This window comes from Rhea americana, unplaced genomic scaffold (genome assembly GCF_003343005.1).
Source record: "Rhea americana isolate MKP2758 unplaced genomic scaffold, rheAme1 scaffold_30, whole genome shotgun sequence".
NCBI lineage: Eukaryota > Metazoa > Chordata > Aves > Rheiformes > Rheidae > Rhea > Rhea americana.
In genome coordinates, this window is record NW_028186424.1 from 4,716,226 (window position 1) to 4,733,464 (window position 17,239).

Genomic DNA, 17,239 nt, shown 5'->3' on the forward strand with positions numbered 1-17,239 from the left:
GTCCCTGTGATTGCTATCTTACGGACGCTCACCAATTCCTTTTTTGAGYCATGCGATTACTTTGTTATCAGTGAATGTTAATCGAAGCAGAACATTTTCTGCATAGCCTTCTTTACTCCATGATTTTAAAATATAATATTGATAAATACTATAATTATTTTACAGAAAGGGAAGTCTTTTTTTTTTTTCTTTAACCTCAACTTTGCTTATGATGCTACGAGATAAATCAGCTGGGAATCAAACCTAGGGGTTTCAGCCTAAGGCTAGCACTGGAATTATTAGCATTCCTCTGAGCTTGCATGGTTCAGTGTGATCTGCCTTTTCCTATTCCCTTTTTGTGCTTTCTTTCTCTGCAGAGGAATTCTTTTTAGAAAATGAAGATAGAAAATGTTCCCTGCTAACATATTTTATAAAGTTTTGCAGAATTTTTCCAAAGAGATGGATTTCAATTTAGGAAAAAAAAAAATCTTCTACATTCCCATTTTGGCCATGTTCCTTGGTATCTATGACTCTTTACCACTGAATCAAAAACAAAACTCCAAAACCCCTATATTCCAAAGGAAATAATTTTTCTCTGTTTTCATTATCAGACTCTTCCTCCTTCAAGACACTTCTTTCTCTCTTTTCACATCAGCTATTGCTACCAACAGAGGAAGAGGCAGTCATCAGCTGTGGTAATAATAAAAGCTATTATCCTGCTTGATTGAATTTTGGGGAGGAAGTAGATTTTCCCATTTATTCATTCTGAGGGGTATAAAAGGTCAATATCATGGTTTATCAATATTTTCACTGCCTCTCTGACAGAAAAATAGTCCAGCAACTGTATCTATTTAGAAAAAAAGAATTAACTCTGCTGAGCTGCATCACCTACATTCCAAGCACGTACGAAAGACACTCTTGGTATTATTGATACTATTCCACTTACCAGTGCTCCTGTGGCAGGCACTTCCTTCCCATTGCAGACTGCTGGCCATCTGTTCTGCTCAGGGTACAATCCCCTAAGTGCCGAGAGCTTAATCCTTATTATTCTGAACGCAGATTAGAACTTTTACTCTTGTCACAAACGCTATTGGGATTCTTTCAGTCAGAGACTCTATTTTACATTGTTTTTCAGATTTGTGTTGTTCGTTCGGTGGGATGGAAGGCAGCCCCTCGCAGTATCGAAAGCACCAGTGAGACCTGCGCAACTCTAGTGGGGCTGGCATGCCTGTATTCCACCGTGAAGCCCGATGTCATATCCAGCAAGTGACCTCCTCTGAGCAAGCCTGGGAAGAGCCTAGTCACCTTTATCAGTCCTTACCAGCAATAACAAAGTAAATAGAAACTGGATGTCTTTGTGCTTATTTGGGAGTGAAGCCTCTTTCCAAGAAGCATCATAATATTGTAGAAATTATGACAATAAACCAAGGGGGGGGGRAATCATCCATCCCCTGTGGACTACCTCAAACAACATCTTAAAATAGAGCATAAGTAGACTCAAAAGCACTTTAGTAAGAGGATGGAAGTCAATTCCGTGAAAGACTTGGGATCCTGGCCAAGGAAAATGAAAAATATAACCAAAAAGAAAGAAAATACCCACAAGCCCTGACCCTGGCTTCTTTCATGCCCCTTTTCCCTATCACTTACTACTAGAGAACATTCTTTTGCTTAAGTCTTAGATTTGCACCACGTTGCCGCATGCTTTTGTTAGCACAGACAGCCAACTCCAGAAATGATTGCATTTTAGTGTCAAGCATAGCAATGATCACAGATTTATTCTATTTCAGAAACATGCTGAGCAGGAAGTGGTGTTTTTAAAGATGCTTTTGAGTCTGCGCAAAGCCCTGTGAATACCACTGCTTTGTTGTATCCATTTCAGAGCCTTTTACAATAATTGCAATAGAAGTAAAATGTTAGATTGCTAGACTATTGCATATGGTTCACTACTTAGTGGTGACACATGTCATCAAATACACACCTCACTGCAGGTTCAATATCACAGTCAGAACATTAAAAAAAAGAAAAACAAGTGTAATTAAAAGGAAGAGAACAAAATTGTAAGTTTTCCATTTTATGCCAAATGCCAACAGTACCCAGGACCAGTCATCATCAAAGCCTAAGAGCGCCTTACAAACACACTCTTACTCAAGTAAATAATACTGACTACTGACATCCAAATTCCTCTGGGAGTGTGAACTCTTCCTGTTATAGTTCTGTTAACGTATGTGTTGCCTGAAGAGTAGACTGCTTTTATCATTGTTTATCCCTGGAATTTGCCTGCATTACCTACTGTCCTAATGTACATGAGGGCAAAGGCTTCTTCACTGCTGTCAGGTTGCATTAGGAAGAAAAAAAAAAAGGAGATATAATCTTTAATGGACTGACTAAAAATTAACTTACRGAAAAATTCTGCAACTCATTCTGTAATTTATTCATCATCTTCTGCAGCTGATGGCAAATCTTAGATCCCATGGTAGGAGAATTCTAGCAGGTGAACAGGTATATATCTAGAAATCGCCCGGAGCAACGAGATTTAAGCAGAAATACAAGCAAGAGCAACATCGTAGATGATAACAAATGCATCTCAATTTCTCAACAGAATTTACAACTGCCAATCTAGACAGGCTGAAGTTTTTTTGAAGGAGGTAGAAAGCATAAAATGTTGAAATGGAAAGAGATGTAAAAGTTGGAGAATTACTAATAATCATGTTCCTGTATGTTTAAGAGGAAGCAAGAAAATACACATGCTATAAACATAGGGTATTCAGTCTCAGGGAGAAAGAGATAAACAGAAAAAAATAGCTACATAAAGTTGTTTATAMCAATGTATCATGACTTCTTCAGTACCTATTTTAATAATAGATTAGAAAAGTACTTAACTGAAACAAGAAACACAGAAAACATTCTCAGCTGCATGGAAGTGACAATGTAATCTGCAGCCACTGTTTCTCAAGTCTCACTAGGTAAGTTTACACCTTATAGCCTTTCTCATTTACCACTTCCTAAAGCAGCATTACTATAGAGAGAGACTTCCCAGCTAAAACCAAAGTTAAGGGTCTTACAACCTTAGATGTCTGAATTCTGCCACTTCCAGCCCTGTTACAGGCTTCTCATGACCTTGGTTAAATCAGTCTAGGCCAGTTCAAGCCTCTTTGCATCACACATTAGCCATTTTCTCTCTGGGCTCTTCCTGGTCTGCAATGCACAATACAAACAGACATTCACAGTAGCTCTACATCTAGCAAGAGACTCTGCACCCACAAAAGGTCGCATTTGGTTAACAAGCCCCGCAGGGACATGGTGCTGCATGATTAAATATACCGGGTACAGTGCCTGCTCAAGGATCACAGTACAGACACACATATGTCCTCCTCTCTCAGCACTACCAAGTATTTTATTTTTAATGCAAAATAAAGCAGTCTCTACAGAAAGGACTAAAAGATAAATCTCCTGTCAGCTAACCGGAGCAACTGCCACTTAATCTGGGATCCACTTCTCCCTTGAGGCAGGTACCAGATCTCCCTATCATTGTGTAGGGAGGGGATCTTACCCCCTCACAGCTGTGGATCCTGCTACACAACAAAGCACCTGAATTCTTTTGCGAACTATAGCATTCCTGCATTTCAGCTTACTACAGATACGCTGGGAGGTTCACAGTTTATGAGGCGTTCAGTTACCATYGCAGCAGGAACTGTATAGATATCTTACAGAGGATTTGGGTAGAGTTGTTCCTAATTTGGTACCCTCATTTCCAAGGAGCTTTTGGTATTTTTAAATGATCAGCAAAAACAGGTGGTTGAATACATGATTGATGATAGCAGACACGTAACAGACTGGTGCTTTCTTTTCTCCTCTGTCATGGCAAGTTTACTACCAAAACAGTAATTAAACTGTATTTCTACACATGTAAGAACTCCCATCAAAATAAATATGAGTTTAGCGTATTTCCAGTTGTCAACACTGATGTGAGCGCATCACTAATTAGTACAAAGCATTAGCCATAATCATTCCACATTCATTCAAAATGAACAAAGGAGAGGAGGGTCGGGGAGAGAAAGCAAAGTAAAAACAAAAACTGTACTTGGGAGATGGAAAGGGACAAAAACACTTGGAAAAGAATTTTATTTTCAGATTTCTAAAAAAATTTACAAACAATGATGGAGTTTAAAAAAAGAGAGACACCCTGTAAAAAAGATTGACAATGTTTCTCAAACTATAGCATCAAATGAAGTTACAGAGTAACATATGTACAGTGAAATGCTATTCTTCAAACTATTATCAGCTAGGCATTTGAAAACTGAAAAATAGAGCCTAATAATACATCTCTACAGCTTGCTTAAAAATCCTACAGCAATCCAGCTTAAAATATCCTTATACTACACAAAGAACTTGTCTCTGTATTTATCTACAGCTCTGAAATCATCTAGGCAAAAAAGTGGCAAAGGCACTACTCCTCAAGTGTGTAATGAAGGACATCTTTAGTACACTGCAAAAATGTACAACACAACACAAACCACTGTACACACTTGCTTACTAATCCCCAACGTCTAATACAAAATATGATACAGAAGTAATAGAAGCAATGCTTAGTGGTTTTATTTACGCTATTTCTATTCTTCATCTAGAGTGAAATAAATTCCTTGCCCTATGTTCTGTTTGAATTTTGGCACTTTCCCAGGGTATATTCTACCTGCAGTGTGTTCGCCATCATCCTCGTCACTGGCAAAGCAGATGATTCTTAACCTAGTCCGTCCTGACCATAAACACCACTCTCCTTCCCTGTATGTGTGACTCTGTCCTGCAACCGACCTGCAACTCTTTACATGCTGAACTCCTGCACCCTGCCCAGGTCTCATCTTGATTTTCCAAAGTTTACATACAGAGCAGAAAACAAAGAGATACTTAGATGCTTAATTATTACTGCAGACTTCATTTTATCCAAGTCACACATGCAGTATAGATAGTGGGTTTTTAAAAATAAATAAATAAATAAATAAAAATAAAATTTTAAGCAAAATTTAATTAACAGCTTAACTTGAAATTGCACAGGCACTCCAAACATTGACACAAACCCTTCTGAATATGAATCTGAATAAATGTGAAAATTAACTGTAGCCCTTACGTGGTCCTAACCATTTCCTCAAATATATTATTTTCAGAGAATGAGAAACAAGAATTATTTTTCAGTTATTTGTGATTTCACTGTATTCATTATGAGAAAAAACAAAGACAATGTTCATTAAATACTGCTAAAACAATTCATTTTGACCATTCAGGAAAGTGTATCAAAAGGATATTTTTTTCTTTTAAAAATAGAAATAAACCCATGAATCATTCAACAAAGCTTCTTTTCAGAATACTTTCAAATGAGTAAAAAAGAAAAAAAAAAGAAGCAGCAGCAAATAACATATCTCATGCTAAAACAAAAGTTAGTGAGAGCACTGCACCATTGTTTCTGTCACTAAGTTAAAATTCTGATTATTCCTGAAATTGTTGCCAACTAGGGCAACTAAAATCACCATGAAACCTGATGGTATGTATAAAAAATAAAAATGACACTTAGGATGTTGAGGGAGGAGAGGGGGCAAACAGGTAGCTAAGGAAGGAGCGGCATAATTTAGCCTTAACGGTTTTGAAGATGTAGAATGGGATACTCGGTTCCAAGTGCCTGTCTGCCACCCCGTGGGGTAGGCTTCAATAAATTGCTGAAAGTATGTCTAACCTGACAAGTCAGATGACCCACAAACACTTAGACCATGTGAACTATCCCCGCCCCAACTAATTCTTTCCTTGGTGCTTATAAATCAATCCAGGAGCTTCCTGATCTCAGGGCCGAGCCCTCCTAGGAATCAGTCGTCTTGTGCCTCCTTCCCCACGCCACTAACTACAGGCAGCAGACATGGGAAGCACACCACAGAAGGGGCAGAACCGGGAGGCTGAATCACAGGCCCTTGAGTCCAACAGACTTCTCAGAAGTAGGCTGGAGGGTTAAGGAGGGCCTTTGACATGGACAGTTGGCAAGGATGGCCTTGGTAGAACAGACACAACCTTAGCCTGTTACACCAACACTTCCCTACCTCCCAAACGCTGCAAGTATAAATACATGACACAAAGTAATGTCCACGGTGCTCACACACCGCTGTGATGGAAGCCATAAAAGTACCTCAGACACAGAGCATCATCTAGTTTTCAGGCATGTGAAGACAGCCAGTGATACAAACACATGAAAAGCTTCAGAACAAAACAGTCCCTCAAGCTTATAATCTTTTCTCTCTTACTATACACTCAAGCCCTTTTCACAGCATGCTTTTGTAATCCCACATGCTCATTTAAAATGTGCACGCTTCAATGGCAGTACTTGACTCCTCAAACAAAAGTCTCCCTGGTGAAACCCTACTTCACACGTTCCTCAACCTGCACATGCTCTCCAACCCTCCCAGCCTTTCAAGACCCTACCAGCACAAACAGCTTTATTTTGTTTCAATTCAGCAAAAACATTAACAAGAGTCTTCCCTAGAAGAGGCAGAAATGGAAATATTTTCTTCACACAACACGCAATTAATTTATAAAGCTTGCTACCATAAAAGCCAAGAATTTAGCAGTGTTCAAAAAGAATTTATAGGAACATTCAAGCCATACTAACAGAAACTGAAAACAAGTGTGTTTAGAAAAAGCGTATGAATCTCCACGCTTCAGCATTTCAGCCTTTCTGCAACTGGTGATCAAAAAGAACTTTCTCTGGAAAGAGATAATCCTGTTAGTGGACCGGTGATGAGTTTCTGTACATCTGTTCTAAAGCACCTGGCTCTGGCCACCAATTATAAATACGCTACCAGATGAAGTGACCAGTTATAGATTGCCATGCTAATGGCAATGCTAAAGAGACTATCTTCTCTTTTCCTGGTGAAAAGCTTCACTGATCTAGCTGCTTCTTGTGCAAGATATCCTCACAAATTTATGAAGGAAAATAAAACATGAATAAAACAAAAATACAATCTATGGTCACCCTAGACAGCAGCTACTACTATTTGGCTTGCCTTTGTTCTTCTCAAGAAACATGAGCAGCAAGACAGATCAAATGTCCTTCATACTATGTTACTGCTGTAGGACAAATTCAGCCCTCTTATGTGCCATAAAGCTTCTATCACTGTCACTGTAAGTCCCCTACATACACCCAAAATCAAAACTGGCCAATTGAGAAGTAACGACTGATGGCTTGTATTCTTTAGTGTTTCCTTAATCAGGCACAGATTTTGAGGAAGCTAAGTACTAAGCCTCTCAGCTTGAGCATGAAAAACACAACAGTTATCATCTGTTAAAAACATAAAGAAGATAACAACATTTGTGACTTGCAACTTAAATTTTAAATTAATGGTGTTAAATTAAGGAAGGCTTTGTTAGCATCTGCTCAGTGTTAGGTATTTACCTTTAGTCCACCACAGATTGGACAAGCTGAAAAAAGAGCTCTTGTCATCCCAGGGTGGGGGCTACATATGTCATAGGGGTCAGCTGAGACTCCACTAGGTGGTGCCAACTCACTACTTTTGGAGTCTGACACCTGTCCTTGTGGTTTTGTATCTGACCACCTCGAAACAAAATCCACATATGTCTCATCACTTGAGTCCTTGGCACTTTCTGAGAGTAAGGATGAAGGTCTCCCTCTGTCCTGGCTGGGCTCAGGTACCCTCCGTGCTTCCAAGTGTGGCATCAGCAATTTTGAGTCACTAATGCCTTGAGGTGACAGGGGCTGGTCCTTGGATTGCGTGTGATCGGCACTCTTCAGATGCACATCTTTAGCAGTTGCCTGTAACAAACTCCTGGGTATATCATAAATATGTCTGAGAGAGCTGGGAACCTGGTACTCTGAGCCTACACCTCTCTGGGGCTCACTGTGAGGACAAGTACATAAATTCTGGTCTGAAGGAAAGTTCAATGGCAGGCTTAGCAATGATCCAAACTCATCACCATGGCAGATGTCCAAGCTCCCAGCATAGGAAGAGAAACTTCCAGAGTAAGAAGAGTGACTACCTGTAGCTATTCCACTGTCAGAAGAACTCTGCCGACCAATTTCCTGCAGCTGTCTGGATCGAAGAGGCTTTGGAGGTGGTTTAGTTGTGCCACGTGCCCCTTCTGGATGAGTCTTTTCTTCCCCAAKATGAATGCCCTTTGCAGCTGCCAGTCCATGACTCTCTTGAGAAGTGCTGGCTGAAGACTGTTCAGGCCAAATTGTCAATCTGCTCCCAACACTAACATCCGAGTGGCTGGTATCTGAAGATGAGCTTGAAAGACTTCTATCATCTCCTAGGAAAAAAAAAANAAAAAAAAAAAAGGAGCAGATCAACCCATGTTTAAAACACAATGGACAGATTAGAAGCACAGCAAGAACATACAAACAGAAAGGATCACAAGACTATGTGCTTTGTAAGGGGAACTTCTGTCAGAAAGCCCAAATGCCTGCAATAACTTCTATACCCAAGGGAAAAATAAAATGCAAATAGTATACTACCTTGCCACAACTCTATTGTATTCACAACATATTGTTATGAATACATAACATATTGTATTCGTGGCTACATTTTTTATAGTTTATGCACCCAATTCTCCCCTGTTCAACCGTCTTTACTCCTGTACAGTTAGTTGGCTTTCATACTGATACTCCTATCTTATACCACAGGGAACAGTCACAAAGTTCCATGTTCTCAGAATATCTGAGAATGTCCTGAAGAAAAGTTTCCATTTTCTATACTGCAAAGACTTGCAAGAGATTTCAGTGTTTCTGCTTGAATCAGCCAAATGATTATCTTGTTTTTACTTTATCTATTTAAATATTACCTGAACGGTATCAAAGTGGGTATTAAAGAGAGACCAAAAATAAAATCCAGTTTAGATTGCCCTGTTCTCTGAGGTACACTATATTGTGCATCTCTATGCCAAAATATCCATGCCAAAAACACAAGCGTACACCACCGGAACAAACAAAAAGGAGAATACTACTATTATAACATTTTTCCATATCCACATGGAAAAAGATTCCCGAGATCCATTTATGCACACTTTGCAAGAAGCTTCTTCTTTGCACTGATACTTGCAAGAACATTTTTACAGGTGACTACAGCTATGCAAAGCATCCACATTGAGAAAAAATTAATCACTGGCACAAAAGGGCATGAGGACACTTTCATCTCAAAAATGTCTATGTTGCTACAAGAGAATAACATCCAAAGTTACCTTCCTCCTCCTTAATAAAATCAACGTGAAAACAAAGGCTGACAGCAGGATCATTTTGTAGGTATTATTTTTAAACACTGGGCAGTAAGTTGCAAGAGGGGGCAGGAAGGGTCTACTCAAGTCACGTTTATTTGCATGACCTGAGCTTCTGATATTACAAAACTATTTCTATTCTCTGTTGCCGGGGCAAGTATTTAGAGTAATTCTCTTGCTCTCTGTGGAGTAATTCTAGATATATACTGCCACAGAACAGCAACAGCCATCCTGTGAAATCTAATCATTTCCTTTCCCCCAATGCCCATTACATGACATTGGCTTGTGACTCTGATGTGAGCAAGTCCTGAGATGAAATTACACATCCTTTGAGTCAAAGACATGAAATGCAAAAGTATTAGTGTATTTCTCAGCAATATGTCCAGAGTTTAAAGAAACATATCTAAAGAAATAAAATTACTCTGCTTACAAAAAAAATTGTATTTTTTATTGGAAAAAAATTTTTATTGGTTTTTTTTTTTTTTTTTTTTTTTTTGAAATCACTTCTCCTAATCAACTATTTTAGGTACCAGGACGTTAGAAGGGAAGCACTCTCACGATCCTGTAGAATGTGCTCTAAATAACTATGCAGAGCTCTAACCATGTTCTCCAAGGCAGTGGTAGAACCTAGATCTCCAGATTCAGGCAAATGCACTCCCAGCAAACCTACAAATTGTTGGGGAGTGAGGGACGCTAAGACGGATGCTCTTTCTATTGTATCGCCCACAAATATTTTCCTGTGCAAAATTCAAATGATGGATTATGAAAAAACCACTCTAGGACTCCTTTCTCTGAGGACTATGACATTCTTAGAATAACAGGGACATAATAAGAAGTGATCTCAAGCAGAGGATGCATATGAACCTGGACCACATGTTCTGTAACCACTAAGTGACTGGATAAAAGATAGCTATATCTCTTTCAGGTCTCATTTATTTTGCATCAATCCAGTAGCTATCTCAGCGGAATTTAGTCACAAGCCACATTACTCAGCAGTGTCAAGACTAAAGTAGTCATGGACATGTACAGAAGCACATAATTAAGCTTTTCGAGGATCCCCATTTGTCAATTGTCAGGCTTGTAGAGTTTAAATTGGAGAGCAAAGCAGTTTTGAGGAACTGAAATTGTTCTTAAACAATTAAAATGGCAGTCCATGGCATGGATCCTTTTACAAATCTAGTGCTAGGTACCAATTCTACTTTCACATGTAAACAGCTCCAGAAGGGATATGTACAGATATCACCATGAAGAGAAAGGATGACAACAAACAGAACCAAAGCACAACAGCCCTGGGTTTTATTTCAAAAGTCTCCTATAAAAGTCAGTTGACTCACTCCAATCTGTAAGATAAAGTACTTAATCAGGTATCAAACTTGATGTATGCAGTTCTTTTGAAGCTCCACATGCACAACTTCAGCAGGATTCAACACACTAAAAGATTTTTCTATATTAATGATATTTATGATAATGATAACTAATTTGATCCAAAACTCACTCTGCTCAGCTAAAAAACTCCAATCCACATCAACGGCCTTTACACAATGCTGTTAAAAATTACCCCACAAGCAAAAGCAGCCAATCAAATATCTTGAATGTTTATTTTCTTTTAAGCTCAACATCTTACAATGTTTATATATATATATATATATATATATATATACACACACACATATATACACACACATGTATATATGTATGTGTATATTTATATATACAGGGTGTGTGTGCGCATATATAAAAATGCACACACACACACACACATATGCATACACTTTTTAAAATGTCTAAAGCTTAGGAAGGAGAAGAACACCATTTGTCTTTAAAGAAAGATAGTTCTTACCTCCACTGCCCTGGCGACTTGTATGCGACAGCAAGCTCAAGCGCTTCTCTAACTGCAAAGCTTCATGAGCCAATCTCTCTTCTGAATAGGCTGGATTTGTACTTGGATCTTTAAAAAAAGGAACAGAAAATGAATTAAAAAATAAAGACATGGGAATGTAAAAAGAAGAGAAACAAAGAAAAAGATGTATTCCCCTGTGTATTCTTATGTTAGGTCTTCTATTACAGAAAAGGGAAAATCCTGATACAGGACAATCTGCCTTACAGCACACCCCAGGGAGATGCTACATAATCAGTCATAATTCCAAGTGTCACAGACTTTTGGAGTTCATACCCAGACTGTACAAGTCACCACCAGGGTCAAACCCTAAACACTGCAGTGTTCAAGAATACTACCACAGCCAGTATAAGGATAATGAGCATCTAGCATGTCCAGAGCAGTAAAAGGTAACAACATGTGACCTGTAGAAGGAGTTCTGACTTCACTGATCTCAGTGGAAATTTTATCATTAAGAAAGACCACATCCTACATATGTACAAATCTACACAATAAAACTGGAGTCAAAGTGGTTAAACTATTTGATATCCTCATAACTGAAACAGGTCATCTATTTACATCACTTTGACACACATGACTTCAGAAGTCAGAGAGGAAATAAACCCCTAGTAGGTCTCTATCTTCCTGTTTAATATAAAATTAAAGATAGAATGATAAAAACCACTTAAATGTATTATAAAGAATTTTTCCCTCCAATACATCCTAGTGGTTTTGCCATTCCAGCTAAAATTGCTTCACCAAAAAAAAAGCTCCTTCCATTTTACTACAAAGAGAAAGACCAAAAGTTGTACAGAATATGGGAGAACATTCCACAGAAAATAAGCCAGTTTACTCTAAACCATTTTGTTTCCAACTAGGCACAACTGCAAAACAAAATGTTAAAAGACATCATCACCATCATCCCAGAAGGAATCTTACAGATTATTGCAAACAACACCAAGTGTGCCATATTCAGCAGCTGAAAATGGTCTGCCAACTTGTTCATTATCAGAAGTTTCAGTAGCCCATATTAATCCCTTTCTATATATAATTATGACAGATAAAACAGAGATTAGCTTCCTCACAACTGTCACTCTTGTGTATCTGATCAACCTCGTAGTAAAGGCATGCCACAAAAATCATTTAATCACTGAATCATTTAATAAGAGTTTAAAAAAAAAGGAGGTGAACAGAGATACACATTGCTGTGGCTGAGTCAGTAATATAATGAGCTGAAATAATAAAAAAAAAAAAAATCAATCCATGCCTTTTAAAATGAAAAGACTTGAGTTTGGTGTTGTCATCATGTGAGGGTAAACATTCACCTCCACACAGCAGTCAAAGCAAGCTCAGTTAGGAAGCAGTTTTTTCATGTGAACTGAGCTTTCTTCCCCATGTAGAGGGGTTTTCCATCTCTGGCAGTCCACAGTCTGGATGAGGTCAGCAAAACAAGCCAGATATACATGCTGCTGTATCAGGACTGTGTATAGTATTGAAAATTTAGGATGTTCTAGGAGGGATAGGGCAACTTTGCCCATCACAGTCTGTGACAAACAGCATCTGCAAGGCCTGCAGATCTGCAAGCATCTGCATTTCCCTGCTCAGTGACCTCATAACTACTCGATGTCAGTGCCTGACATGCTCCAAACCTAACTTTCAAAACAGAAAAGGAAGAGGACTGTYTGATATGGATTATCTCCATATCAAATCTCTAATTTTCCCTGCATTACAACTCATACTAAGCACTGACTAGCTCCAACTTGTGTAAGTGCTTACTCAAAACACTCATCACTTCCATACGGATCTTTGCCAAAGGAAGATATAAGATTTGGCCACCAGCACCTACAGTGCAACCCAGGCCAGTCTAAGCAAGAATCTGCCCAGTGGCATATGGTGTTACAGGTTTATTTTAGAATGTCCTCTGCTCCAAATGCCTCTATTGTATCTAGTTAAATGCCTTGAAATTCAAAAAGTTTCAACAAAGATGTTTTAGCAGCACTCTGAGTACAAAGCTTGAATAACAGATCAACAAATAAGTCAAATTAAGATGCAATGGACACTAACTCTTCTCCCAACAAAAAGCTGTCTGTAGGAAAGATCTTCCACTTTCCTCTGAAATACGATTGCATACAGATTTTTTTTTTTTTTAAGTTACTAAGGCACATACACAACTATTAGTTCTTTTAGCAACTGATATCCCTCTTGCAAACAGAAAAAGATACTGTAACTAAAAGGGAAAAAATGGTCAAGCAACTGATCCTGCAAAATTGGCCTGTAATAAAACGCAAGGTGAGGGAGAAGAGGAAGTGAATGAGAAAGTTCTGCATTACACATACTCAGCTGCTACTACTAGCCAACTCCCCTATCAATTAATACACTGCTACAGAACACAACAGATTTCACCCAACAACAGCAAATCTCTACACATAGTCTTTGTCACATAGGCCTGACGACCGTTTTGTTAAACACCCCCTTCTGGATCTCCTTTGGTGGGAGGTAGGTATTCTCTCCCTGTCATGCAGCTCACGCAACAGAAACAGCTGTCTGAAAATTAAGCTCATAGTCACATGCTGTGACCTCTCTTTGCCCAGTTTTACGGAAAAGTGAAACTAGAAGAACACTTTCTCAGCAAACACTGCGAGATACCTGAAGAAACAACTTCAAAGCCTGCCACATRCTTGCCACAGACTTAAAGCCTTAGGCAGAGAGTAACAGTAATTGTTTAGTCTTACTGTAGTCTTTGTTTCACCTTTAACTTCAAAAGAATAAAGCTATTTATCATTTAACCTTCTCTGCTAAAAAGCAAGACTTCTATGGAAAACATGCACAGTATTATTCCCATAAAAGCAGTAAATTTCTTATACCAGTATTTTCAGATAAAGATTATCTAGCACCAATCAGGACATTCTGCTACAAGATCAGACTAAGGACTACAGTCATTGGCCTGTACCTTTGGAGAAAAGCCTTTACTGAAGAATGTTCTCAAACCTATAACTGCCTGTCATATAAGTCTAACAGWAAGGCCTAATAAAAAACAAGATTACGTTTTTATCAACAGTGAAGATGGATTTGCCAGCATCATCCTACACTTTGTACACGTACAACACAAAGCCTCTAAACAAATACGTAAAAATCCGCCATCTTACTAGCTCAGCAGGACAACAGTAGCATGACCAGTACTGAGACAGCTGTCCAAGGAAGTTGGGACAGCTCCTGCCAACACAATATCCTACAGTAGCTCCTGCATCTGTAAGCACAACTGTTACCTTCATTTCCCAAACTCTACTACTGTGATGTGGTTTAGTCCCATGGTACCTAGGTAATCAGACTCACTGAGGCCCTTCAATCAAAGCAGCGYTTTATCTTTCCCAAAACTGTAGAAACAAAACAAGAAATGGATCCCTTGCTAAGAAAAAAAAGTCATTTTTRCAAGATAGTCATTGAAACCTCCTTAAATATTGCTTTGGGGCAAAACTGAAGGATTACATAAAATTTGGCTGGACTAAAAGTGTCTCTGATGGAGATTTTATTTTTATATTACATTGGTGGATATTCATTAGAGCCACATCAGCTGCTCATCGTGGGAGATTTTGAATTCTTTGGTAATATACGAATAAAGTTTCACAGTGATTCAAAGCTCCARGGTTGTTTGGCAAGCACCTGTCAACAAGAATGTATCGTATCAAGTTAAGTCAAGTCAACAGCTACCCAAGATACTCTMAAATTATATGCCTCTTTAAAATGCAGCATCATTTAATTACTCTGTTAAAGTCAATAAGTTAGGCTGAACATCTGTCCTTTCTTCCTTTGTAACTGTAGGTACATTTGTAAATCAGACCTGGACCCTCACCTTCATGCTAACATCTCCACATCTTGTAAGATGTCTGGAGGAATGAAAAGATGTAAAAGTCTGAGGAGGATCCACTTGGTACAGATACTGCAGAAGGCAGCCACAGAGCTGTCTTGCAATGATCAAAGGTGCATCAAGCTTCGACAAAAAAGAGAGCATCAGATAAATCCTCAGCAAGCAGCACTGCACACTCTCCAGTCAGTCACAGAGCAGCCTGGAAAAGCTTCCAAAATTAAAAGAGAGCATCAAGACTATCAACATTGCACTTGGGGTCTCTCCAGCTTGCAGGACCAGATTCTTTATTTTGTCCTTAGCCTTAGTCAGATTTGTAGAGTACTGATCTGCCCATGCAACAAAAGATATCACTGATAGGCTGCTAGGCCTTTGCCCTGGTCGTGTTTGGAATTCAAGAGGAATCTTAGAAGTGAACAGAAAGAGTGTAACGCACATCTGAAGAAAAAGAATTCTCAAATAATATGCATGCAAATTCAGTATGGGTTACAAATCATGCAATCAGTGACTCATTATCCTGTCAATAGCTAGACTTCTGCCAAGACAAGAATATAAATTTCTCTGGTCTACTTTCTAAATACCTTCTCCTAGGAGGGGGGAGGGGAGGGGAACCAACCCTACAGAYACAGCCGTCGTCATTAAAGGGCTCCAAAAATAATCACCACACAGCAGTAAACTGTAATAACCTTCTAACCTTCTGTTCATTTTACATTTTTGGGGGGATAAATATATGTGAGATTATTTTTATTGTGAGAAAATTCACATTCATATGATAGTAACTTCCATACAAAAGAGTTCAGGTTAGAAAGGACCTCAWGTGGTCCCCACTCTAACGTCCTGCTCAAAATAAGGTCAGCAATAAGATCAGAACAGATTTTGATACTTTGCAATGGTCAGTCAAGTACAAAGGTTTCACTGCACAGTACTTTCATTATATATTTTACAGATGACAAAATACAGGAAATTAACATAAAATAAATAAATAAATAAATAAAAATATTTATATATAAAGAAAACCAAGTTTTCAAAGAAATAAGCTACATTTTTCAAAACTATATTCCTGAAGTGGAGATGTGAATATCGTACTTGAGCAATTTTCCCTTGCACACGCAGTTTACAAGTGCCTTCTGGAAATGGAATGTTTTAAAAAAGAATAAATTGAATTTAAATGTGAATGTGTATCTAAAGAATCACTATGGCAAGTACAAACAAAAGAACCGGTCATTTTCCAGTCTCTCTCTTCAATCCTGTCTCTATCACTTCCTATAAATTCCATCCTAAAATTTAAGTATTTCAGGGCTCCATTTAGTATAAGGTTAAGTGAGTTGTTTGTACATAAAGGAGCCACTCGCTTTATTCATTATCCTTTTTCCAAAGATAGACAACCAAATATTGACTGCATTACTTTGCTAGATTATATTTATTCTGTGACTATTGGTGTCCAAGAACACTGTCCATCTAACCTCTTTTCATCACATTAATTTCTCTTCCCTTTAAAGATGGCTTTTGTGTGTTATCCTTTCTTGAAAATACTTAAGAGTTATTCAAATATATTTCATGCTTTAAGTAGTTGGAGTGGTACTGCCAAAAGCAAGAAGTCCAAAAAAGCAAACTGGAGAGAAAGCTGCTTCCTGTGAAAGTTTCTGAGTAAATTAAATTACATAAAATCAGAACACTGCATACATAAAGCACAGTTAAGGCTGTGTAGCACTCTACAGTAAATACCAGTAACATGTACTATATGTTTCTGGATAGAATCCTATGGAAGTTTTGGTCTAGTTAGCTAAGGCATGCAGATGATTAAACTATTTAACATATCACTTTCAACAGACCGAGTGAATTCCAATACGCTTGCCAGATACAGTATGCAGCTGGTAGAGATTTGATCTTTTCAAGTAATACAATACATTCTGTGTAATGGCATAGTTGATAAGGAAAATCAGTCTATGGATGAATCACCAGTGTTGAACACGTTTATGTGCATTAAACAAGTCCATGCAAACTTCTGAATGTGATAATAAACAAATGTCTGGGAAGAATAAAAAATAAAGGTTGTATGAAGGGGCATGTACACAAGGGGTGACAGGAAACTGGGAGAGATAAGGACAGAGATACATGAAAATACAAGTTATGGGGCTCAAAGCATCTGGAAAAGTGGCCCCAGAGGAGCCTGCAAAAACCACAGCACATTCCCCTACTGAACACGGAATGGATGCCACTGCTCCTGCCCAGGGAAACAAAGTGATACCTAGTGGCTAAGT

General features: G+C 38.4%; 1 protein-coding gene across 2 annotated transcripts in view; it reads right to left on the reverse strand.

The window, feature by feature from the left end:
* DOK7 (docking protein 7) overlaps positions 1-17,239 on the reverse strand; it is a 70,379-nt gene that overhangs the window by 30,570 nt on the left and 22,570 nt on the right. For both annotated transcript variants that reach the window (XM_085309627.1, XM_085309625.1), the window contains 2 exons: positions 11,081-11,188; positions 7,406-8,280 (listed from right to left, as the gene is read on the reverse strand). In XM_085309627.1, coding sequence (XP_085165753.1) covers positions 7,406-8,280; positions 11,081-11,188 — 983 coding nt within the window. The remainder of the gene's footprint in view (positions 1-7,405; positions 8,281-11,080; positions 11,189-17,239) is intronic.